Source organism: Mauremys reevesii, linkage group 7 (genome assembly GCF_016161935.1).
Source record: "Mauremys reevesii isolate NIE-2019 linkage group 7, ASM1616193v1, whole genome shotgun sequence".
Taxonomy (NCBI): Eukaryota; Metazoa; Chordata; order Testudines; family Geoemydidae; genus Mauremys; species Mauremys reevesii.
In genome coordinates this window covers 53,243,722-53,271,033 of record NC_052629.1, presented here as the reverse complement: position 1 = coordinate 53,271,033, position 27,312 = coordinate 53,243,722, and the positions used below count along the sequence as shown (strand labels likewise).

At 39.4% G+C, this 27,312-nt stretch overlaps 1 protein-coding gene across 1 annotated transcript; it reads left to right on the top strand.

Moving 5' to 3' along the window:
• The first annotated feature begins 3,505 nt into the window (after window positions 1–3,505).
• On the top strand, window positions 3,506–26,348 carry RGR (retinal G protein coupled receptor). The gene is made up of 7 exons (XM_039481760.1): window positions 3,506–3,641; window positions 8,211–8,367; window positions 11,684–11,805; window positions 21,568–21,721; window positions 22,798–22,915; window positions 24,382–24,495; window positions 25,694–26,348. Exons 1-7 carry the CDS (start codon window positions 3,563–3,565, stop codon window positions 25,835–25,837), a joined length of 888 nt encoding a protein of 295 aa, XP_039337694.1. The 5' UTR covers window positions 3,506–3,562; the 3' UTR covers window positions 25,838–26,348.
• Window positions 26,349–27,312: the final 964 nt, after the last annotated feature.

Here is a 27,312-nt window from a genome sequence, read left to right as displayed (position 1 = left end):
AGTGTTGACAAATAGAATGTAATGGAGTCTTTCAAACCTCTCAAGAGCTATTGTTTCAGGAATCTACAGCTCAAGCAAACATCGCTGCATTGCTAATGTGCAGATCACAGTGTTAAGGTTCTCTTTGTAACCAGATGGACTAGAAACATTGTTTTTAATAAAAGCTGCTGTTTTGAAGTCAACAGATGATTCCAGGAGCTGGGGATGTAGGTACTTGCTTATGCTTTAATCCAGCCCAGAACTTGGTAATTGTTTTCCTTTGCATGGAGTTTTTTCTGATGGCAGGATTTGTCTACTTTTGTCAGGCCTAGAGCCTCTTAAAACAGTGACCATGCTGCTTGCATTAGTGTAGAGCAAACCTCTAGAAGTTTTAGAGTTCAAATTCAGTGCAGAAAAACAGCCAAACATTTTGATCCAAACTATCCAACATTTTGATCTGAACTATCTAAAACCTTTGATTCTGTATAATGGGCTTCCTCACAAGATTTGCAGTACTTCCACTTCTTGTCTCAGCTAGAGTTCTGAGAAAAATCTCTCTCTAGCGATTTCTGCATGTCTAGTTCCTAAGAGATCTTGATAATCTATAAATGTATAAAAATGAAAAGAAAAATCTGAGCATTTCAGAGCTTCAGCATACATTTCCTTTGAGCTTGGTGCTCAAGATGGATGCATGTTTTGGTCACATAGCTTCTTATATTACTCACACCACTTTGTCCATTCCATGTCTAAGGTGGCTACACATGGGGGAAGAGAGATATTAGGAACTGTGAATTCTAGCATACTATTTGTTTCTATAGCACGTGAGTTCACGTATGTGCAAGCAGATATGTTTTAAGGCTAATGAGAAACCAACCAGCTGTGCATGGCCCTGGTCCAAAGGCTCCACATCCATAAAATGGTGGGGAGAGCTAACCTAAGATTTTTGCACCTTTGAATTTCTATGACAGGCTGTGTTAGTCCTTCATACTTCATCCTTTTCATTTTTACTCATGGATGGTCACCATTGCTTTTCTCCCCATTAAGATTCCCCCAGGGAGAGCAAGCTCTCCAACTCCACCTCAACAGCAAGACTATTTACTGTTCTTCCCAACTGCAACTACATTCCAAAGGCTTCATTCGCCTCATCTTCTGCTATTAGACCATGAAGTTCTTGTGTTCACTATTATTTCTTTCTCTAAACAAGTCTTGACGGAGGCCGGGGGGGGAATTAGATTAGACACACATTCAGGATCTTGTTATTTCGAGTAGAGTGACTATTAAGAGGCTCCAAACATGTTCAAAGTGTTGACACTGTTAACCTTAATACAGTCTGCACTGCAGTATCATCTTCTACGTCTTTGCTCCCACTGCAGAGATCACATGCCTACAGGCTGTCTAAAACATTTCCCCAATCACTGTTTGAAAATGAAAACCAGCTAAGCTGGCCAAGTTAAATCAGATGTCTTCAGATAATGTGCTTCTTGTTTTCTCTCCTAACCATTGATTAGGAGCATTTCCAGTTAGAGCCAAAGTTACGGCTCATCTGTGTGACCAAACTAACTTCCAATAGGCTTGTATTCTGAGATGGTCTCTCGTAAAATAGTGCAGTTTGGCATTTAATACGTGTTTTCAATACAATGAATCAAAGACAGTTGGCTGAACCTGAGTCAAAGGAAAGGATTAGAAAGTCAGCTAAATAATAATATATCAATATAACTAAGGTCTTCCATGAATATAAAAATATATGTCAATCAGCTCTGATTGCTTAGAGAAAAGTCATGACTGTATTTGAGTGTTCTATTATTGTTGCACTGCACCTCTTTCACTGTGATTGTAGCTATACCTATTTTATTAATGTTGATATGCCAACTTGGCAAACACATTTTGTCCTTTGAAGGACACAAGGAAATCTGGCAAAAGGAGCATCTCTAATCTGTTTTCTCTCTGTTCCTTACAACAGTCTACACAGATTGGTAAACTCGTGAAGCATTTTTAAATGACGAATGTTAGAAGATCACTGAGAATTCATGATGCTTACTTGTGGGATATAATTACATTAAATGAAAGTAAAGCAATTCACCCTTAGTGTCTCTTTGCCTCAGATACCCATCTGTACCATGGGGGTTATAGTACTTCCCTATAAAAAGGGAATGTTATAAAGATTGTTAGGTGTCAAGATATTATGGTAATGGAGGCTATGTAAATATCTAAGACAGATAGAAGGTCACTAGAATAGCTAGGTTTACCCAGGGCAGAAGAAAAGGAAAAGAAAAGGAGAAGAGAAAGAGAGAAATGACATAAAAAAAAGGGGGGAACAGAGAAATGCAAAGACATCTAAAGTGATCACTATTTTAAAAGATCAACATTCCTCAACAAGTATCAGTTATTTCTTACCCTAAATACAAAGCGAAATTACAGTGTCTCATATAACATGGTAAAATCACTGACTTTTTAATGGTGACCTCCATATGTGTTTGTGAAGCATTAAAAATGTCATGAACTTAAGGCAAATATTGGCATGTTAGACGTGTCTCAAAATGCTTATTATTTGTGTCACTTGAATAATCAAAGTGGCTGACTGCAATTTGATATGTCACAACATTCCAAAGCAATATATTAATCAGTAACTATACCAGGTAGGAAATAAAAAGGACAGAACTGGTGACACCAGCACAGTCCCTACAATTGCATTTATTGGAATGGCTCGGTGGGATAGTTTATTTTTACAGGGGATGGGGGAGGATTGGGTGGAAGGTAATCTCTTTACAAATTCCACAAAGCTCAGTTCATCTACTCTAGTAAACACTTACATACATGCATAAAGTTAAACATGTGAGTAGACCCATTACCACTCATATGTGTAAGTGTTTGCAGGACTGGGTCACTAGTTTATAAGGATTAATTGCCTTTTTAGCATGTGCTTGTCCTCAGGTTGGACTGTGCCAATGAGATACACATCTATGCTGGAAAAAGTATCTTAATTTAATCCTATAGAATTTAAAAACATGTTACAAGGGGGCAGAGGATGAGGGAGGATTAGATTCAGAGCCATTTCTGTCAAAAAATACATACTTCATATTTCTTAATAATACTTTATGGGGAAACTATACATCCCAGAAATTCCCTGTATGCTCTTTTTTCCCTAATTAGAAATTCAATAACTGTTTCTTTGTTTTTCAATTCACTTCCCAATTATATATTACATGTTGGGTTTTTTTTCATTCCAGACCCTTTAATTCTTTTTCAGTGTTGCAGAATTAACTGGACAGTGTTCTTAATCCTGTCTCTACAAAGACCTTGTTGTAAATGCAATGAATGCTTTCCTTTTGCTATGGTCTGCAAATACGATTTGCAGAGCGGGGGTGCTTTATGCACATCATTAATGGCATTCTTGTAGAGATTGCAGTGTTGAACTAAAATCCCAAAGCTTTTACATAATAACTTGCATGTGTCTGCACGTGAACTGGCTCTTTAAGAAGGAAGCTGCCTTGGGCTACTGGAAAAGGGGAATCGGGGAAGAGGCTGATAAACTGTTAGGTGGTGGGGTACAGAGCCCAAACTAGGTGGCATTATTATTGAAAGTATGGTCACTTCATATCCTTTGCCTGAAGGCTTCACTGAATTAGAGGTGTTTGGCATTGGCACTGCCCTGCTGGTAGAAGGTAAGCTGGGGGGAATGTTAAGAAATCAGATCCTTTCTCCATTGTTATTCTTGAAAATCTAGCAAAAATGGGATTTGCGAAATACAATTCAAAATTTGAGCAAAGAGAAGCATTTGCAATACAGCAACATAGACTTCAGGGTTGCTGTTGTTTCTATGGCTACATTATCAGTAGTTTTGATAATTAAAATAAGACGATGGGTGGGGCAGAGGTTGCTTGCAATGTAGAACTCTTTTGTTTATGTAACTACATTATTGAGACAGCCAGTGCTTGTATTTTGCCTTTTATAGAAAGAAATTGACTGTGGGCAAAGGGGATGCAATTTTTGTTATTGATTTTTTAAGTGTTGTTATATTTTCCTTAGGGAAGGGATGCTGAACTGATTCAGGATACCAAGCTAATATTTAGCATTCATATTTTGTTCGATGTGTTGGACATTTTATAATCAGAGAAGTCAAAATTTAGTCTTATAACTGTCAATACATTCAGACTAATTTGATGTAGTTTTAATTAATAGCTTTTTGGTAAATCTAGGGAACAGAAATAAAGCTGCATGAGACTCAAAAGCTTGAACACTCTTAAGAATTGGGCTCCAGGTAGAACAGACTCAACTTAGCCAAGATGGTCTGTTGGTCCATAGGCCGCTCTTGTGAGAACATACACATCTTCTTCTGACCATAATGTAATTGTTATTTTGGGATCTATCAAAGTCTATTCATGTAGCCATCCCCAAATGCTCACTGTTGGACCTTGTTTAGGGCCAGCTTGAACCCATGCCAAGTATGCAGCTGTGCAGGCTTCTCACTTTTGGGTCCCACTCTCATCTCCCTCCTAGAACCATGCACTGGGTCTGAGGTCCTGGCAGCATTCAAGGAGACCCTCCATAAGTGCCATCAAGAAGGAAAAAGCCTTTCTTCTATAGCTCATCCTCAGGAATATGGGAAGGGGAAAAAAAACCCCAACATTCCAGATGCAATTCTCTGGACTGACAGGGCCTAGTGCCAGCAAAGAGAGAACAGTCGCACCTGCCAGGCCCCCCTGACTTTGAATCCGAAATATATCCACCCACACAAGCTGGCCAGAAGAGTTTCATGCTTTAGGATCCTATGCTCGGAGCACAGGGAGTAAAGAGAGCTTCCACTGCTAGAAGAAAAAGGGCTGAGGGTTTAAGAGTCCATCTCTGCAACATGGACTGAAGAGACAGAGGGTTTAGGGCCACCATTAGCCAGAGCCCCATGCTAAGGCTGACCTTAGATTTTGTGGGCCACTGCATGAATGAATTCTTCACAACTGGAAAACCAAGAAGTAGGTGTAAGGTAAGGACACTTGCAACTGGGGGTATAGAAAGGGTTTGGAGCTGAGTGGGACAGTATAGAATCACTTGTCACAGGAGATGACTGTTCAACACCTTCTATTCAAGCTGAAAACGCCTTTCCCCAACTACCTGCTGACTGGCCTTCCAGTCTACTCCACTTCGACATTCTGTTCTCTTTTCCTCTAAATCATCTGCCAGCAGCCCAGATTTACCTCTCTTAGCTCCAGTCTCTGGCTGTTACTTGCCTAAGCACCATGTCGCTTCATGTGACTGGCTTCTTCCTGCTACTTATAATCTGGTATGGGGGATAGAGTACAGGTCTTTTTCTTCTGGCCTACAGTAGCCTTTGCTTTCTGATCACACTCCAGAGGACAAGACTCTCTGTCATTTTGGCTTACACTCCAGAGCCTGGGTCTTGAAGTCTGCTTTGAACCAAAAAAGTGAAGTAATATACAAAAAAGAAATATTTTATGACCTCAAAAATATTTGGTTCAAGTTCTGGGAAAAGACTTGGGTTGGCTCTTATTTTTATCTATGCCTGCTTGTCCCTATTTATTATATGTATTTTTCTTCAATTCTAGTATAACGCCTTAATTCTCTTATGGTGGTCGCTAAATTAACCAGTCAGTAGTTTTAACTGTTAAACCACTGGCATTTCAATGAGTTTTCAGAAGCATATGTATTTAACAGATTACCTAAAGTTGGATCTGAACACTGTGGGTTCAGATCTAGGGTTTCACTTTTGGCCTACATACCATTAAAAAATTTTATAACAATCACTTTTATCATGGTAGATGCTGCAAAGGAGTCAGAGCTCTCCATTGCAACGCAAATTCATTTTAGCAATCTTTATCATATATCTGTGATAAAACACACATACCTAAAGAGAGTATATGTGTTTACTCCATGCAATCCACAGAGACAAGCATTTGGTGACTGAAACCCATATAAAATATGAATTTCAGGAAAACAGACCACACATGCTAGGGTTTTAAAAAATTATGACCTAATTTGATTAAATTTATTTGAGTAAACACAACTGAAAAGGGGAGACTGCAGAAAGGATCTGGGGGTTATAATGGATCACATGCTAAATACGAATCAACAGTGTAACACTTTTGCACAAAAAAAAAAAAAAAAAAAGCAAACATTGTTCTGGGATGTATTAGCAGGAGTATTGTAAGCAAGACACAAGAAGTAATTCTTCCACTCTACTCCGCGCTGATTAGGCCTCAACTGGAGTATTGTGCCCAGGGAGGATATGGAATCTCCATCATTGGATATTTTTAAGAGCAGGTTAGACAAACGCTTGTCAGGGATGGTCGAGATAATACTTAGTCCTGCCATGAGTGCAGGAGACTGGACTAGATGATCTCTCGTGGTCCCTTCCAGTCCTATGATTCTATGAAGTTGTGACAGCTCAATATTTTTATACACTGTTTTAGACAGCGTTCTTGGTTGTTTTGCAGGTCACTAATGTACATTGGAGTACTACTTTATAGTTATTGTCTTCCTGAACAAAAATTAGATGTGTAGAATCAATTATAAAACTAAATAATTTTAAATAAGAAAGGGTTAATATCTTTATAAAGACTTTTCTTCCCCCCTGTGGTTTGCCAATTCAGTTAGCAGACAGGATGGAGAACACGTCTGTTTTCATTCACATCGCTAATTGGACAAGATTGCAGTGTTTGAACTGAAAACTCAAAGCTTTTTTTTTTTTTTAACATAATGTAAGTGCGCACAAGAACTAGCCCTTTAAGAAGAAAGCTGCTTTGAGCTTCTGGTACAGGGAATCCATGAAAAAGGCTGACGAGTGTTTGCTAGCAAGACGTAAAGCTTGGGCTAATTAGTTTTATTATTGCAAATATGGTTACTTCAAACCCCTTCCCCGAAGGCTTCACTGAATTAGAGATGGTTGGAATTGGCACTGCCCTACTGGTGGAAGGTAAGCTGCTGAGGGGAAAACTGAGGGATGCAGGAGAAATCAAATCCTCTCCCCCTGGCTATTGCTACAGATCAAGCAAAAAAAGAGCATTGGGTATATTTCTTTTTTGAAATAGTTCTGTTATCTATTTTTGCAATTGAATATAGATTTCAGGGTTACTGTTAGTAAGATTATGCCACCATTGATTAGGACAATTAAATTAGGATACGGATTGCTTACAATGCAGAACTGTCTAGTCTGTATAATGGCACTATCGAGACAGTTGGTGCAAGTAAGTTTACTATTTTAAGGAATCAGGTGATAAGGGTTTTAAAGTGTTATTCTATACAGATTTTTTTAAGTGTTGTTCCATTTCTCTTTAGAAAAAAATAAAGATGTGCTATGTATTATATGAGTTAGATTTGGTGGCATCAGGCATTTGAAATTTTAATATGAGTGGTGCCAAGTGAGGAAACAATCATATCATTGTTGAAAAAATTCAGGCTAATTGGAGAGGGCAGTAAACTGCAGCCAGTGTCTGATTTTAAACTTTGTGGGGAATTGATTTCAAAGATAACCTGATTAAGTGCTCTGTCTTGTTTGTCCAGAAGCCACTCTCTTAGGAAACAGAATAACTTGGTTTTGACATCCACCAGTGATTTTTTTTATAATTAGATTATTACTTGGCATATATAATCCATTGAGGATGGGCAACAATAAGATTGAGTTGACAATTCAGGCTCTGTCAAGGTTAATCTTTGGGAGAAGTCCAATATAGTCAGGCTGACAGACGCAATTGAGGAACTTTTGTGTTTAGATACAAGGCATGTTATAGGTGTTATGGGAGAAAAACTGATGTTAAACATGACCTATTTTTTAGTAAAGACAAGCCCAGAGAAGTATGGCAATCACTGTAGATAAGCCCAAAGATGTATGTCAAGGGCTGGTCCCCCTAAAACTGTCCCTTTGACCTCCGTTGTTCTGGTTCATGGATCGCTATATGGAACCTGGTAAAAAAGTTCTGCCTAGAGAGGGAAGAGTGAAATACAGAAATATGTATGAAAATAGTTTGCGATTCATATGAGCAATCACACCCATGACACCATTGTGCAGCTGGAGACATGGCTTCAGCTGTCATCCGTGTCTTCTCCCCTTGAAAATCCTTTTGTTGCTTATTTGTGTTGACCAATACGATATTTATGGGTCACCGGTTGTTTATTGTGTATATGTTTTCATAGCAATTATTTCTGTCTCATTACAGAAAACAGTGGTGTTCAATGTGTTTCCCATTTCAGTTGATTCTAGCCAAAATGATGATGTTTTTCAGCTCTGCTTGGGTTCTGTCTGAATGGCTTGACAATCATTTCTTTTCGCAAAATCAAAGAACTCCGAACTCCCAGTAACTTCCTGGTTCTCAATCTTGCGTTGGCTGATTGTGGGATATGCATCAATGCATTCATTGCTGCTTTTTCCAGCTTCCTGAGGTATCTACATCTTACACTTTCTTCTCATGTTATTTTCTTTTTTTTTTTTTAACTCAAGAGGACTACATCAAAACCAAATAATTCTAAATAGCTTAATTTAATGAACCCGTTTCTACTGCACCATCTAACCATCTTTGTCTATCTTAAAAACTATGAAATTAGATTCAGTACTTAGGCCAAGATTCACAAAGTTATTTAGGATTCTAAAACTCACTGAAGTTAGGAGGCTAAGTACCTTTGCGGATCTGGTCCTTAGTGTTTTCACCGTGCAAATTAAACAGTAGCTCTTAGCACTGCCAATCAGATCACTGATAACCGAATTTGCTCCAAAGTTATTTGTGACCCTGTCTATGAGGTTTCCCTAAACACTTGCACAAGGGCATTTTTGTTCCAAAAAAGTTGGTAAAAAAAAATCTGTTTTCATGGAGGTTCAAACCATGACCTGTTAAGCCTCTCTCTTTTACATAAGTGTTAGTGATTCAATCAGGGAACAGAATACCATGCAACTATAGGTGATCAATTACACAGCAAATGAATAGTCACAGCAACTAACTCACAGGCAATCCAGATTCTCAAATATGTTCACATAAAACATCTATTAAATAATTTCATGAGCATATTTTAAAAGCATGAACAATAAACAACTCAAATAGAAAAGAGCTAAATTCTTCAAATAAATATGTTATAATAAGGGATCCTAGAAATCTGTTTGCCATGGAAAAACACAGAATTTGAGTTTTTACAGAGAATCGTTAGTTTATACATTTTGTGAAAAAATAAAAATATATACAGTAGAACCCTGTTTATCCGAGCTTCCATTATCCAGCTCTCCGTATTATCCAAACCACCAGCTGCCTGGGACTGGCCACCCAGGGCTGACAGCCAGAGCCCCAGCCTCTGTCAGCCCCAGCCCCAGGTTCAGTTAATATAGAGAGCTGGATAATGTCAGCTCAGATAAATGGGGTTCTACCATATATCAGTAAAACATTGTGTGCAACTGATACCTACATATATTGTGGCTAAGGAAACTGAAATTCAGCATTTCATTTTAATCTCAGAAAAATGTAGATTTTTATGGAGTTTTTTTAATCTGACAATTTGGGGGTTTAATCACAGAAAACAGGATCCTTAGTTATAATTTATCCCTCTCTATTAATGTGAGTAACTGAATTTTTCAAACTAACCAAGTAAATGGGCAGGCACAATAAGGTCCACAGTTCAGGAAAGCACTTAAATATGTTTTTAAGTCCATTCCTATTGCAAGCAGTACTTAAGCACATATTTAATTTTAAGTATGTACTTGAATCCCATTGAAATCAATAGAATTGGAATTGGAGCCTAAAAATAAAAGACAGTATCAAAAAATGTACATGGTTCATTTCTTTAAAAAACTTCAGTTTCATTTTAATTTTACTTCACAATACAGTAATACAATACTTATAAAAGTAATGGAACCGATGGTTAGATTGTAAGCTCTTTGGGACCATCTTTTTGTTCCGTGATTCTATAGCATCTAGCACAGTGGGGTCCTGGTCCATTACTGGAGCTCCCAGGCACTATTGTTATATAAATAAGACTCTGAAGGGGTCCACTCACCAGTGGTCAGGCAGGGTACGACAGGTCCTCTTCCCTCCTGGCACCCCTGTTGACAGCCTCTCTGGTCCTGCTGTGATCTGGCCCTTCTGTGACTCATGTCCTCTGGCCAGGTCACATGTTTCACGTCCATCCCTTTCAGGGTATACAATGACCCCAACAACAGGGTAGCCTTCTGGGTTAGGTGATTGTCTCTGGGCCTCCCCCGGGTTGAGATCTTGGGGTCTTGTCCTTCAGGCCCTTCTCTACCCAAGACTCCCTTTACCGGGTCCACTTCTGCCTTTGACACCCCTTAGGGGTTGGTAGGAGAACCCAGGCACACCCTCCCCACCAGGTTCCAATCCAGGGCCCAGTGTAGACAGCTATGTCCTGCACTACCAAAGTGCCACACTGCTGCCTCCCTGGATTACTTCCTACCCATTCCCTCTTTTCCAATGGGTAAAGACATCAAATAAGTGGAAATCAAATATATTTTCAGATCTTCTATAAATATCAAGCCTCTTCCCTTTGCATTGGCCACACTACAGTCAGGCCTCAGGGCACAGAAGTTCCTGTGGAGCTCCTTCCCAGGAGCTCAGAATGTAGGTCAGTTCACCTCCACAGTCTGCTGCCTTGCTGAGCTGGCCTGCTCCCCTTTAGAACTGCTTTGCAAGTGTGGTGGGATGAAGCTGCCTGGGCCCAGCACAGCTGCTTAACTCTTTCCTAACTGGTACAAGGTTTGCATCCCCAATATTAAAACTCCCATATTAAAAACTATAGTTGCAAAAGCCGACAATCCTTTTTGCATCCACAAATTGTGAGCATAAATAATTGCAGACACGATTTTGTGCCTTCAATTACTGTCACTTGGATGGCCAGTTGAGTGCTTGATTTGCAGGCATAGGCCCACATTTTCCAGCTGGGGTACCTAAAGTCAGGCTCTTAAATCCATATTTATGTACCTAAATAGAAGGAGCCTCTTTGCAAAGCTGCTGAGCATTTACAGTTCCCATTAATTTAAATGGGACCTGAGTTCTTTAATATCTCTGAAAGTCAGGCCACTCCTATTTGAGTACTCAAACATGGAGTTAGAAACATATTTAGTACCATAGTCTCATACTATGGTGTTAGGGGGTCATAGAAGTACATAGAAAGGGACATCACCAGGTAACTTCAACTCTGCCTACAGTTTTACACCCACAAAAACACAGGATTGGTGAACACTGAGATTAAAATGTAGCCCTAAAAAATCTTTGTGAGGTGGACCATTATGCTTTGTGTACAAATTAGCAAATTACCATTTAATGAGGTTCTACTGCATTTCCTTTCACTTCATGACAAAGCTTTTGTAACTGGTTTCCATTTCTTTTTGTATGAACTTTACTAAATGGGCTGAAATTAATATATTGACAAGTTAGCCACACTCAGTGCATATATATTTTAAAGTTGTATAATTGAATGGTAGGTAGATTGTTTGCTTATGAAGTCAGAATTCACCAAATACACCAACAACAGGTGGTTTCCATTTTCAATACAGAGACAAAATGTATTATATCAGACACAACTGTGTGGTAACTACTGGCAAATATAGACTGTTTAATGATGACCACACTGTAATAGTATTCACACATTTCAAAACAGGAAAACAATTATATATTGTATTTTTTTCTGAATTATTTCAATCACCAAAGACGTCTTCACCTATTTCTATTACATTTTGAATAGTTTCCTTATTTGTTTGCAGGTACTGGCCCTATGGCTCTGATGGTTGTCAGATTCATGGATTTCAGGGCTTTGTGACAGCACTGGCAAGCATTAGCTCCTCTGCTGCAGTTGCCTGGGACCGATATCACCATTACTGTACCAGTAAGTTCTACAGTTTACATAGTGCCATTGTTTTGATTTTTTCATTTTAAAATAGGACTAGTTTAGATGCAAAAGTCTCTAACTGCAATAGTATGAAAACATTACAAAAATATAAATATACACCAATATATGTTTAAAACTATTTAAAAATTATTTTAAAATGTGTCTAAGATGTGGCATAAATAAAATATCAATCTGATCTGCACAAGCAACCCTTCATGCCTGGGTGATGCCCCATTGATTGCAATTAGGCTCTGCACACATACAATTGCAGGATCAGGGCCCATATCAAAAATAGGTAGAATGTATTATATGCAGAATATGACACCTATATTAAGATGGCCCAGGCGTTTATGTTCTAAAGAGTTATTTTCTTCCAGCTTTCTCACCTTTCCCCTTTTTTACTGACATGTAATACATTTGCTCTTAGTCAGGGAGCAAAGTTTTTTCAAGAGCGTCAACAAAAATTGTTGTATCATTTTCAAGAATTGACAGAGTGGAGAAAATGCTGTTTTCCTGCTAAAAATGTTGCAACTTTTTTTATACTAGTTCTAGCACCTTAGTTGGAAATGATGGAAACTTAATATTTGGCAGAGATATCAATGAACATTAGGGATCTAAATACTTCTGAGCATAGAAATATCTTTTTGTGGTCTTATAAAAACTGGTTCTGAATTGGCTCAGATAACGGGATGTGACCTAGCTTTAATTATAAAACTATCTACCAAAGTTCTATGGGCACTGTGCTCATGTGCATATGTAAAGTGAGTGGAAATTTCCATTGAATTAGACCATCTCCCAGGATGCCATTAAATTTGTGCATGCATGCATAAGATTTCAGTTTTAATGTGTACAGACTTGTGCAATATGGTCTCAGAGGAGACAGAGCTACCCAGAGGTTGATGTAATTTGTGCTGGGAGCCAAACTGCCCTCCAGACAGCCCCTTTATTGAATGGAGAGGGGTGCAAAGATAAAGCCACCTTCATATTCTGCACTGAGTGGCGCTCAAGAAGAGGTGAAGCCCTGTTTTCTTTTAAAAATAAAAAAGCTAGGGGAAAAACCCATGAAAATATGAATCTTCATTTCCCAGACTTCAAAGTTCTTTTGGCTAGCAAGAAATTGCAAATGGAAATTCCTGTGGAAATTCCATAATCTGAACTATTTGGCAAGCCACCTAACCATAACACTGGCCTGTACCCCTTAAGCATGCAGGAGATTGCTCTGTATAATGTCCGCAGCTGGGGAAGCCAAACCTGTCCATGGGGTATGCTGAATCAACGCTTCTCCCGTATTACTTTGCAACACCACATACAGTACTTAGTCGGCACTTTCCATTTTGGGATTGCAAAAACTTGCTATGAGTCCCCCCTTAGACTGGAGATGACTGGCACCTTCTGCTGCCACAACACCCCTCGCAAAGATATTTTGTGATCAGGGTCCTTGCATCCCTAGTTATGATGGTGGGTGAATCAAGCCCTTTATTTGTTGTGCTAAAGTATAGCACAGTATTATCTGAGCACATCTATTTTCAGAGATCCTTTAGTAAAGAAATGTCTTCAAAAAGTGAACTGCTAGTTAACTGGGAAATCACTAACTCTCTACTCCCCACTCCCAATGCCAGATGCTATCTTAGTATTCACAAAGTCTTTGAGATCCAGCATTTCTGTGATTGAAACAGCAAATATTAAAACTAAATGTGGAGCTTGCAATGAGCTATTTGTTATGACAACTCCACTACATTAGCTGCAAAAGGGTTTGCTATCATTTTGTTCTGAAGCTTTTGTCAAGAATTCAGCTCAGGCTATGAAAAGTTTTCCTTTCAGACCTAAACAAAGGCCCTGGGATAGCGCAGGCCATAAGCAGCATGCATCCTAATATCCTTTGGACACTGAAATATGTTTGGAAGCAGAACAGCAGTATCCCTACCTGATAAGAGAGTTGGACTGAAAATAAGTATAGCTTTGGAAAGACATTTTACACTCTGCAGTATTGGCTAATTCTTTTGTGGAGTGTGTTGCACAAGCTTTTTCCCCCCACTCATTCAGTGCAGTATTATCTTAAAAGCTAAGGCAGATGGACCCTTAGGGCACAAATAAATTCCTTTATTTTGCTTGAATTGTTACTTACTGATAACCAAACAGCAATGCTCTTACTGAAGATTTCAAATTAAAAGGAAAAGAAGAACAGAGTAGTTTTAAAAGCCAGCGTTCCAAGACTATTTCACATGCTGATTGTGAGGAAAAGTAGTTCACAGTTCCTGATCTCTATAAATCTGATACAGCAAAACTCCAGATCACATCCTGCTGTCAATCCATACACTCAACTCCCATTCATAATGGCAGGTTTCAGAGTAGCAGCCGTGTTAGTCTGTATTCGCAAAAAGAACAGGAGTACTTGTGGCACCTTAGAGACTAACAAATTTATTTGAGCATAAGCATAAGCTTTTGTGGGCTACAGCCCACTTCATCAGATGCATCAAATAAATTGGTTAGTCTCTAAGGTGCCACAAGTACTCCTGTTCTTTCAACTCCCATTGATATCCATGTGCATTGCATGCCTGTACTAAGGGTGCAAACAGGGCCGGCTACAGGCACCAGCGCAGCAAGCAGGTGCTTGGGGCGGCCAACAGAAAGGGCAGCGCATCCGGGTCTTCGACGGCAATTCAGCAGCAGGTCCCTCGGTCCCTCTTGGAGGGAAGGACCTGCCGCCGAATTGCCGCCAAAGAATGAAGTGCCGATAGTGCCTTTTTTTTTTTCCACTGCTTGGGGCAGCAAAAACGCTGGAGCCGGCCCTGGGTGCAAAGTTACTTTTAGCCTATAAACAAAGGTATATTAGAGGCTAGTTAGTGGTCAGTTTCATCTTTGGCTCACCAGAAAGTACATGGCCTGAGCTACAGGCTGTCCAGATTCAATCACATCTCTCAGCATGCTTTGTCATAGTCATTGTCATGGAAACGCTAAACTTGATATTAAGGGACTGGGTTTCATTCTACACCATTTATCATCTGCTTTTGGGACGCTAAAGTTTAGAGTGAAAAGGGCAATAGAACTGAATTAATCTGATTGTTATATGCAGTTGGGCTTTTCAACTGATGTAGGAGTAATAGGGTTACCCTTGGAGTTGAACCCCGAACTCTCCTTCATCCTGCCTCCTCTGGAGCAAAATGATAAATTAGGATCCAGGCAACTGTCACACTGGAAGTGTAGAATCACCATTTTCCCCAATATGTGAGGAAGGCTCTAAGCTTTTATGTATAAATCAAGGAACTTTAATTAGCAAATGTTGATTTTTAATGACTTAATGAGGAAACAGTTTGATTGTCATATGTAAGGAGAATGTTGACATTTGAGGGATTTAACACCTTCCTCTATCCCCGCAAAGTAACAACTCAGAGCAACTGTTTTCTCTCAAACCCCAAGAGAAATTACTGCAGTTTAAGAAGGAATTTAAAAAAAAAAAAAAAAGCAAACTCAGGGAATTTTATCTTGACAGTTAGGGAGAAAATGGAAGGGATTTCAAATAATTTGATTTTGATTACAGAGAAAGTTATTTCCTATCTGCTTGCCTTTCAAACAGGCAGCAGATGCCCCTGCTTGATGATGATGCCTTTAATAGGAAAAGGGAAGAGAGACTGGAACCAGTAAGTTCAAGAAGATTCTGTGGCAGTTGGGAGCGGGCAGCAGTGGGAGGAACTGGGGTTCAACTAGGCATCTAGACGTGGGCAGTTTCATTTGGGTACATTACCAGCTCAGGGAGGGGTGAAAGATTCTATCCTTGATTAATTTAACTATGGTGAAACTCTGCAAACATGTCAGTTTTTATTGACTGAAAGAGGAAAAACGTAATTCTCATTCATGAGGAAAAAGCTGACCACTGGGGAGGGTCTGGGGTGTTTAATAACTTCAGACCCATTCTAGGGTATTGACTCAGGCCAACTGTTTTCTTTCCAAAACCAGAAGTGGCTTCTGTTTAAGAAAAGGGGAGAATGGGGGAATGCAAAATCTGAGTGGGGTTGTATATCAGTATTCAATAATTAGAGAAAACAGGGGCAAAATATGAGGGGACTTGATATCACTTTTTAAAATTAGGCACAAAGAAGAGAAACAAAGGGGATTTATATAGATATTTGAAAATTAGCAAAAGAAGGATAAAACCTGAGGAAATTTTATCTGTATATTTGAAAACTAAAGAAAAAAGGGGCAAATTCTGAGGGGACATCCCATCAATATTCAATAATTAGAAAGAAATGGAGCAAAATATGAGCTTTCTATATCAAAATTCAGCAGTGATGGAGAAAGTTATCTCCCACTCTCTTGCCATTCAAAAAGGAAGCCCTGTGTGATGGAGTTGTAGCATGAGATGAGAGGGAAGGTTGGAATGAGGAGGTTCCAGAAAATTCTGTTGCCGATGGGAATGGGTATTGCCTGGGGATGAAGAAAAGGTTGGCAAGTGAGAAATGGAGTTCAGGTGGACATCTGAATGGGTAGCTCCATCTGGAGCTTGAATCACTGATAAATATTAAATATGAGACGAGTTACTCTAATTATCAAATATGTCAAACGACTGAAAAGGAAAAAAACACTTTAATTCTCAGATAGTATAGGAAAGTTGATCAGTGTTGTGGGGAGGAGCACACCAAATCAGTGATTGAGGCCAACTGTTTTCCTCTTCAAAACCATATGTGATTGCAGTTTAAAAAGGGAAGAGGGGAAACAAACCCTGAGATAATTTTATATCAGGACTTGAGAATTAGAGAGCAAAAAGGCAAAATCTGCAAAGATTTTCTATCAATATTTGTTAGAGAGGAAAAAGGGACAAAATCAGAAGGGATTTTGAAAAAAGGATAAAATTTGAGGAAATTTTACATTGCTCTTCAACAATCAGAGGAAAAAGAGGCAAATATGAGATTTTTACATCAATATTCAGTGATTAGATAGTTATTGTGTCTTCATCTGCTAGCTGCAAGTGCTGAACAATTCCAAAGCAGTCCTTACCGACTTATTGTATTCAGTGTAGCTGCTCTGTCATTCTCCTTTTGTCTAGACTTGCAGCTCTTTCATTGTTTTTCTATGAGGCCCTGAAAAAGCTCTAGTTTCCACATAAATCCCCATGCATTTGCATTGCAACAGGCAGTGAAAGATTACTCACAATCATTTGCTAAAGTGACTTGTCACAATAGTCATAACAAGAATCAAAGGATTAAAAACCTTTTACCTAGGACACCTTGTTAACAGCTATGTGTAAAGAAGCCATTTTGCAGTGCACAACAAGAAGTCTTAGTGTTCCTACAAAACCCAGTAACATTACTACATATTTTTGAGCATCATCTACTGGCACCCTAACTATAGGCACCACATATTATTAAGGTTGCCTGATATTTCCCATTATAAAGACCCCATTTTCAGTTGCTTATAACTTTGGCAATCTTTAATCAGTTTGGTTGAAATTTTTCATGTGCAGTATCTGCCTCAAGCTGAATTGTTTTGGAAAATACCAGTCACAACAGTTCAGCCATTTCAACAGTTCTTTTGTTAAAATATTCTGGAGACCTTTTCTTTGAGAAGCTGTAGCTCTTTCATACTTTGGAGCAGGGACTCAAAATTTGGCAGGTGGGTAGTCTTTGAGCTAGGGATGTACCTTTTGTGGTTACTGTTAGAATCAGGGGCGGCTCTACGTTTTTGGCCACCCCAAGCAGTCATGCCGCGCGCGGAGGCGCGCCGGCAGAGCAGCGGCGGACCCCGCGGGCATGACGCAGAGGTGGCTGCTGGTCCCGCGCGGCTCGGCTGCCTGCACCCTGCGGCGGCGGGGCGGTCGGTCGGTCCGGCGGCTTGAGCTGCCACAGTCATGCGCCAGGCGCAGTCCGTCGTCAGTCGGGGGTGCTCCCGCCCCCAGGCATGAGGCACAGGCAGGTCCGCCTCGCCCCCCCCCCCCCCCGCGGGGGCCCCGCCTAGATTTTGCTTTACCAGCCCTTGCAGCTTGTTTTGCTGGAGCCTAGAGCCGCCCCTGGTTAGAATCCACCCAAATTTGAGCAAGTTACAATAGTTTGAAAAAATTTCGGTTCCCAGATGCTCAGTAGGTATTCCTTATAATTTAGTTATTAAAATTTCCAAGAATTCCATAGTCCAGTGGAAAAAAAGTCACACGTGATCATGTAATTAAAGGCTATCCTAATGCACAAGGGCATGAATTAATATTGCACCTTAAATCTGGCATTCCTAACTTTTCAGTGCTTCACTTTTCAACTTTAATGTCCTGTTAACACAGTTTTCTGTGTAACATATATAGACAACCCTCTTTTATACAACATTCCTAAAACAAATGGTAAAAATTCCCCATACTGCCCATACCAATGTCCTACTGTGCATCACAGTGAGAATATGCTTTCTGACCCTCAAAGGAGTTAAGGCCAGAGCACAAGATTTGATTACTTTTAGTAGGTCTGAATCTCTACTGTCTTGCACTTTGTGCAAGCACTACCACTTACCCTTTTGATGTAGTAGCATTTTGGCCCTGATTCAGGAAAGCATCTCTATTCACACAACACTTGAGCACATCATGACCTTTAGATATGTGATTGTTTTCCACAATCAGGGCCTTTATTCCTACTTTGGGCAATTGTAAGAGACTAGACAAGATGTTTTGCATAAAGCCATAATCTGATCTACACGGTATTGAATAGTTATTTTTTTGTACCATCGCGGTCATATGATCTCCAAAACTTGAAATAATATTGTTTCAGTGTGATATGAGAGTGTGGTTTTGTCTATTCTTTCACTGAAATTAGTTTTATTCATTTTCTCAATGCATTACCAGATCCAGGGAACTTGACTGATAATGCAGCAGAGAGTCCTGTGGCACCTTATAGACTAACAGACGTATTGGAGCATGAGCTTTCGTGAGTGAATACCCACTTCGTCGGATGCATGCATTCACCCACGAAAGCTCATGCTCCAATATGTCTCTTAGTCTATAAGGTGCCACAGGACTCTTTGCTGCCTTTACAGATCCAGACCTACACGGCTACCCTCTGATACTTGACTGATATTGAATTTGTTTTCTTTAATTAACACCATCACTGAAGTGAATTTAATGCTCTGGTAAGATGCCAATCATATTCTTCAGGTCTATCCAAATTCTCTAAGTCCTGAACAGGTACAGCACAAGCAGTGGCTGTGCAAGCTTTATTTACATTGCCCTGCCATTGTGGCATCTCTGTTCTGAAGTGATCACCTCCAAAAAGAAGGTAGCTCTATGTCAATTCAGTTGTTAACCTGTCTGCTGAGACTTCACTGGTGCAGTTTATTTTAATAATAAAACAGAACCACACTTGGCTCCAATTCAGTGCAAAGTATCTCTAAGTGCTTTACAAACATTAAACATACTGTTGTAACATACGGTAATATGGTTATTCTGTCTTGCAAATGAGGAAATTGAGGCAAAAAGACTTCAGAGCCAAAGTTTTCAGCAGTATCCTCCAGGAGCGCCAGAGCGGGGCAAGTCCCAGACCCCGCTCCCCAGCGGGAGCTCACGGGCCGGCTTATGGGCCTGCGGGCCATAGTTTGCCCACCTCTGTTTTAATGCTTCCTGCCCAATACATGTCTTTAAAAAAAAAAAAGAAGGGATAGAAATAAAGTACTACAGTATGCTACAGAAATGGTTCAGAGCGCTAACGGTTGGGCTTGGGAGGCATTGCTGGAGGTTACTGTGATATTTTTTCTTAATAATGTTCCCAATCTCCAGTTTACACTCCCAGAATGCTATGTGTCACAAAAACATAGGAACTCAAGATTAACCATACCAAAAGAGATACTAGGTCCAAAAACAGGCCTCTGGCAGTGTCCAATTCCTGATTCTTCAAACAAAGGGGCAAATATCCCATAATGTTCCTGGCCAACTGTACATTACTCATTCAAGGGGGAGAAGAAGATTGCTTCCCAGTCTCAGGGAAGATTAGTTTATGCCCTGTAGCATGAGATTTGATTATCCTTATCTCAGCATGAGTATAACTATAAATGGTAATCTTGGTAAGAAAATTATCCAGCCTTTTTTAAATGCAGCCACAGTATTTGACTCAGTGACCTGCACTGCAGCAAATTCCATAGACTGCCTGCCTTCTCTGAAGAAATATTTCCTATATAGTCGTCTAAATTTACCAACCATTAATTTAATTTATTAACCCATTCCTCTTATTTTTAATGGGACTGGGTATAAAGGCATGACTAATCAGTTTTTACTATAAAATTATGAAGGGCAAGTACCTCTATCAATTTTCCCATGACTCATCTCTAGTCCAGGCTGAACAATTATACTTTCTGAGGGCAGAATAATTTATCTGACGAAACCTTTATTATAGGCAATGATGCACAAACCAAAAAAAAAAAAAAACCATGACTTCAGGTTATGTCTGCAATTAGAAAACAATATAATTTGTAAAGTGAGCAAATTTGCTCTAGAATCTTTGACCCACTATAAATAACTTTTTGGGCTACTTGTTTATTGAGTCACATTTCTTAACAGAACTACACTTTGTGGGGAACACTCATTTTTGGAATCCCATTTCATCTGACCCCTCTATTTGTATGGGATCTTCTTTATTTCCTTCAGTTATCTAGCCTGACCAAATTCTTAAAACTTGTTTTCAAAAAACATGAAAAGCTCTTTAGTGGAGAAACATTTTTTTTTAAAAAAAAGAACATTTCAACTACAGCACCACATGTACCTCCTGTTTTGTATAAAGTTACACAGTGATATACTAGATATCTGATAAGACCATGCCAAAAAGGAGAGTAGTTTCCTGGTTCCTGAAGTCCTGAACTGATGCATCACTGTGATATTCCAGTTTTATGACAGTGTAATTCCACTGAAATCAGCCTGATGTCCCTACACCTATGCTTCAGGCAATAAAATATGGCAGAAAGCAATTACTACTCACCTTGGGTCAGATCCTGAGTTTCTTTGATTTTGCACCCAGATTCTAGACAACATTGGCTCTACACAACCCCACACAGACACCAGGAACAAAAGTAATCTTGGCAAAGACAGGTTGATGGCAAGCAAGAATAGATCATCTGGAGCAGACCATGTCCTTGACCCACTATGACCTTCCATGTTTCAATGTGCAAATGACCCATGAAGGGGCTAAGTAGAGATTGTAAGATCTACAATTTTTGCAAGAGCCAAGACAGAGGCACAACAAATTGCACCTTGCAATTTTCCTTCTGGCCACAGCTTTTGGGACATTCATGTATCCATAGCTTGACGACAGTACCTGACCCATCAAGTGCTGTTCTGAGGGTAAAATCTCATCGCTCCACAGCAGAGGGATAGAACTTGAGCATCCTTTATGGGGGTGCTACACCCCATTTGTGTGTCATTGCACAGCAAGTCCTGGAGGTGTGGGCCAAGTGAAGGGGGAGGAGTGAAATAAGCTACTGCAGGGCTACTGTAATAGCCAGAGTAGTTCCAATGTCACTCTATGCCCTGGAGGGATTCCTTACAGCAACACCACTGGCATCTGCCTTTTGCCAAGCCTAGCTACTTAAGCTTGGCATAGGGACTGGATTTAGCCCTTAGGCAAGAGGGCAAAGGTTGAGGGGCTTCAACCACTGGAGGTGCAGTAATTTCATAGAAATCAGAGCAAAGGCGGGATAATTGCATTCAATGGGAAAAAACATTTCTTACTTCTGCCAAGTCAGTCCTGAAAAGGGAAAATTAAAAGTCCTTTTTCATGCTTTAAGATTCTGTTTTTCTATACTTTGCAGGAAGTAAGCTACAATGGAGCACAACTATCTCAATGGTGATATTTGTGTGGGTGTTCTCTGCATTTTGGTCGGCAATGCCACTGTTGGGGTGGGGTGAATATGACTATGAGCCACTAAGAACTTGCTGCACATTGGACTACACCAAAGGAGACAGGTGAGGAGGCCCATTAGATTATTCCCTCAACTTTCTGTGAAATGGGTGACAAGACCAGCAGTAGGTGAATTTTATAGCAAACGCTTATCTTTCAGAGCCAACACTAGACATCTGGCTGCCCTAGATGCACCATCTTTCTGAGACAGAGCAATTGGGTGGAGATGTGCTGGTGTGGTTGCTCTCAACCCCCAGCCATGTGAAGTATCTCAGCAAACCTCTGCTGGAAGCAGTTGGGCCAGAGACCCACTAGTATGGCAAATCCCACTCACTGCTGCTGTCACAAAGGCTCTGGCACCTTTAAAAGAGCTGGATCCAAAGCTGCATTGGTATAGCTCACAGGTGTGAGGGCAGCTGGGTCAGAGGCCGCCCTCAAAAATCAACACCCTAGGCAGCTGCTATGTGATCTATGCCAAATACTGACTGTGCTACCACTAGTGTTACAAAATCCCTCATGCTCTCCTGTTTATCCACCTAATACATTGTGTCATGATCTTTGATTCTGAACACTCTGACTGGGACTTTTTTGTTTTACTCACGTGTAGTACCTAGCACAAGTCCTGATCTTTGACTGGGGACTCTAGGCACTATCACAATATTAATTAATTTATTACATTATCATTCTTATCATTATCTTTATGTAATACCATCTGTTTGCTGACATCAGCTGAAACTCTTGAGCCAACAGCTGGAAATAGGTGGTGAAGTGTTTTCCCTGAGTAGCTCTTCTTACCAGAATCCACTTCCACTCCTGGTCTATCAGAGTGCAATTGTATTGAGCTTCAGCACATGCCCCAAAGCCTGTCTGCTGCACCTAAAGCAACTGTTCTTTCTTTGCATTTTTACAAATATAAATATATAAATACTTAGAAGCTTTTGCCTGAGAAAAGATTACAAGAGGTCTAAATTTCCTTTTCTATGCAGTCTTTTATTGATAGCAAGGTAATATATAGAATGGTTGTTAATTAGTATTTCAAATATTGCATGTGTGCTGGAGCACACTCTGATTAGTGCATTTTATAAACAACAAACAACACATCAGAAAAGGATTAATGGGTTTTTTTTCCTCTACCCACCAGAAATTTCGTCACATTCCTTTTTGCTATGGCCATTTTCAATTTTGTGATCCCTATTTTCATCATGCTGACAGCTTACCAATCTATAGAGCAGAAATTCAAGAAAAGTGGACAGTTCAAGGTAAGAAAGCTTCCCCAAGTTCCCCCCAAAACAAGATCACCTATGTGAGGTATAAAGTCCTGAAAACACACTCTCCCTCCTGGCCTCAGAATCAGTGCCCAAGGTTTTGAAACAACCCCTCCCCTCCCCTCCCTACAGAATCCTTCCCAGATTATACACTAAAACAAGTCCATGCTAAAATAGAATAGAGGGAGTTTTTGTTGATTTTATATAGATAATCATCCAGAGTAGCTTTGCTCATGAAAGTTCATTCTTACTTACTTAACTAAGTCTTAGCACATCAAAGCTCTCTGAGACCAACAACACTGCAAAGGAAATGTTATGAGGAGGACTCAGTTTCTCAGTGGGGGCAGGAGGGGAGGCTGGTTTTATAAATGTGACTTGCTTACACTTGGCTAGGATAAATCAGAAATCTTTATGAGGTGGAAACAAAGGAATTGTTTCTTCAGAAATGTTCTGGAGTACTAGGTTTATGATGATGTAATGTGGTGATTATGTAACTTGTTTTTTTGGGCACATACTGTACAGTCAGTGAGCTTTACACTTGACTGGTTAATTCACACACAGAGCTCCCTCAGTTATTAAATTCATTCTCATGGCCTCCTTAAAAAAAAGAAACAGAGGTAAAATTTGAGGCAAAGATTCGCCCTAGCAGACTAGTGTGTAGGATAGAGGGTATGTACACAAGCAATATATTACTTTAACAAAGATCAACATTTTTTTTCCAGTGAGTTTATGGAAGAGTCTGACAACTTATGTCTTTGCCTAATATAGGATGGCGTACAATAGTGCATGGTATTATGTAATCCTAGTTATGATGCAGGAAATGTATAGGCATTAAAACTACAGTTCAATGAGTAATAGTGAGGTACTCAAATACTAAGGGCATGAGAACTATAGAAAAGCCTACAGAATATAGACACAATGGCAACACTATATGTTTTGGCTTGATATCAATTATCTCATTTAATTTTTTCTATTATTTGTTATATTTGCTTCATTCCATTTGTAATACCCTCTTGGATGCTTACAAAATCTCACCCCATCACTGATTTGTCCATTTTGAAAGCTTTCTGTTGCCCCCTAAACCCTGTTGTTTTCTGTAGAAATGAAATTAACATAGCTGCTTATTTAGCATCCCTGCTTCTTTCAAGGGACACTTCACATTTCACCTTGTTACGTCACCCCCATGATCTACGTCAGCTCTCTAGGCATTCACAGGCAAATAGCTACTGCTGTCCCAGCATGGGGAGCCCAAAACATTGGGAGCCAATTCCACACAATTTCATCCAAATAACATCAATGGAAGAGCTGAGAGCAGGAGGACAGTCTCTAACATGTGTGCCTTCTATTTAAAAATCCTTCACTGATTTTGAGCAAAGAATATTAGGTTACTGTATCTGTCCTGTCTGTTTAATGCCGCATATTACTATGTAATAGATGAGCGTGTGGTTTTGTTTTTTCAGTTTAATACAAGTTTACCAGTGAAGACACTAATCATTTGCTGGGGCCCCTACTCCCTTTTGTGCTTCTATGCTGCAGTTGAAAATGTGACTTTCATCTCTCCAAAACTCCGAATGGTATGTTGAAAAAGCCTTCACACTGTCCTTGCTTTTTTCTGACTTACTCCTACAGCATATCATTTCACTAATCAATAGCTTGACACAGGATATATAAATAAGTAAATGGTTTCTACATAGTTTATTATTCATCTACTATCTTTAAAGAAAAGCAGCTAAGTATAGTAATGACAATAATTAAAAATTATATTAGTGAGATTGCCACAAGATACTGAAAAAAATTAATAAGCTTCACTTGTTACTTCAGTAGTTGATTTTGGATCTGGATCTGTAGCCTGAGTATTATTTGGTTGGTCAGTTTTTCATCTAAGTTCAAGTGGTATTACTCAAAAGAGCTGGTTTGGGCCCCATTGTTTTCCAGTGTGGGGCATTCATTTCTTAAGTGAATCATTACTTAGTAAAACCACTTTTAAAATGCTTATTTTTCCCAGAGGACTCTTCTCTGAATAAAAATTGTTCTGGAATTGGAGGAAATGAACATTTTCTCTAGATTCTCTCTGTTCTACATTTGTAGGAAACGAGAAGGGCATATAAAAAGGATGGGAGTTTAGTATATATGCATGAAGTATTTTACCATTCTATTTCAAAATCAAAATAATTTATCTTGGGGAACTGACTGGCTCAGGGGTTCAGCAATAACATATGAAGCCTTTCATCTGTAGCTCACTGGTTAAAATCCATCCAGAGTTGCAGGTAGCTAAAAGTTACTACCATATATTAGTTCAGTATCCCATATATTGTTCAGTATCCCACCTAAAATGAGTTTGTGATCTCAGCTGACTTCACATTGGATAGGTGCCTACATCACAAAATTCACTACCACAAATTGTGCATTTGTTTTCAGTCTGAACTGAAAAATCCCAAGAGTACAGACACTGAACTGATTTCTCACTTTGGAGGTGGTCCCCTCCTAATCAGGGAACAGTGGCTGGGCAATTTGAAGTAGTTTCATAGTCTGTCTTGTACCTGTCATGTGGGTAAAGGACTTAACTTCAGTTGACTCAAAACTCATCACAAGCAGCAAATTCATTTTTAAAAAATAATCCAGCAGGAACTTGTTTGGTAAGGGTCAAACCAAGCATTTTTCAGGGCAGTGAGGATCTAATGGGCTTGTGTAGCATCACTTCAATTTCTGCTGAAACTTATATTTTTTACATGAAATTAAAATTGTTCTCTGTGTGTATATATCTTATAACAGATACCTGCAATTATTGCCAAGACAGTGCCAACAGTGGATGCCTTTGTCTATGCCCTGGGGAATGAGAACTACAGAGGAGGAATATGGCAGTTCCTCACAGGACAGAAGATTGAGAAAGCAGAGGTCGATAACAAAACTAAGTAACATAGTATGGCTTTAAGCTAAATTAATGCAGACACATAACTGAAAGCAAAACCAGCAGAGGAAACCATGTACGTACGCTAACTTTAATTAAAGGTGGTTCCACATTGGAAAGGCTCTGCCTGGTCTAAAAGCAATGAAATACTGAAAGAAAGTCATGTGGATAACTGTTGAGTTTCTCTTTCAATCTGTCATGAGCTGCTTGTCAAACAAGATGCCTTAAACCTGTGTTGGTTGTTGTCAGTCTCATTTTATATGTCATTGCAAATAAACTGTGTGCTGTGAAGCATTTTTTTCCTGCTGGACTAAGATCAAAGTTTAGAAAATGAACTGTGGATATTAGGTTATCCAGTGAGGCCTACCAGTATTAATTTGTGCTCTATTTATCCACATGGTATGTCTGGGTAACCAAAAGATTAAAAGCAATGTCCAGAATTATAACATATGTTTGTGTCAATGACTTGTTCCTCTGCATTTTTTAATTTCACATAAAACAGAAGTTTGCAAATTTAGAGCCTGAATCTATCATCCTTATATAACTGAGAGCAGACACTGTCTCATATTAAAGTGAATGATCAGTAGTGTGTATTTAAGAGTTTTGTATTTCATCATGTTGTTCATGGTGCCTGTATAACTGAGAACTGGCAGTTGGATGTTGCTTGTTATCACAAGATGTGTCTCTGAATGATGTAGTTACAAAAAAAGGTTTCATGACACATTAGAATGAAAGAGATATTGTGTGTATAAAGACCCAAATCCAACTGATTCTTAGAGAGAGCTCCTGGTTAGTTTCCAAACATTGAAAGTAACAGAGTTTTTTAATCTAAGGAAGGAAAAGTCTTATCAGTCACAATTGCCATTTCCAATACACAATTTATTGGAGGGGAGAGAGTGTTGAGTAGTGGAATACAGAAGGGTAGAATGGTGCACTACTAGAGAATAAAACATTAGCCAAAGATGTATATTTTCCTCAAGAGTTTGTTCTTTGGAAACATTTTTTTCTTATGTATTTCCATCCTGGAACAAACATTTATTTTATTTTCTTAGGGCCAATTTCTAAGGTCTACCCAGCATTTAATTAGCCCACACTAAGGCAAATTCACACTGGCTTCAAAAGGAACTTGGCTCAGTAAAGACCTCATAATTTGGCTCTCAGTGCATTTAAAAAGTAATATTATGCATTGTACTGTGATCATCTTTTAGGGGCAGGATGGCATTCGACAAGTGGCAGAACTCATCTTGTGTTCCTTACCTCTGTGACAGAGTACCCCATAAGGCTTTATGGGGGGTGCTTATAAATGTATGTATGATATAACTGGAATAGGGTTTTGCTACATATGCCATGTAACATATCTATGTAAAGGTTATGATCTACTGGTTATGTTCATCCTAGTTGTATGCAGGCACCATTTGTGTGTTCAGAGTTATGAACATTGGCTGTATAATTGCTTGATTTCTATGTAGCCTTAGTTAAAACA

Bases quoted from the DNA above. Each gene is read 5' to 3' on its own strand.
- RGR (XM_039481760.1), top strand. From the start codon at position 3,563: ATGGTCACTTCATATCCTTTGCCTGAAGGCTTCACTGAATTAGAGGTG. The intron at 22,916-24,381 runs GTAAGAAAGCTT...TTGTTTTTTCAG, and splicing joins AGAAAAGTGGACAGTTCAAG to TTTAATACAAGTTTACCAGT. The intron at 24,496-25,693 runs GTATGTTGAAAA...ATCTTATAACAG, and splicing joins TCTCTCCAAAACTCCGAATG to ATACCTGCAATTATTGCCAA.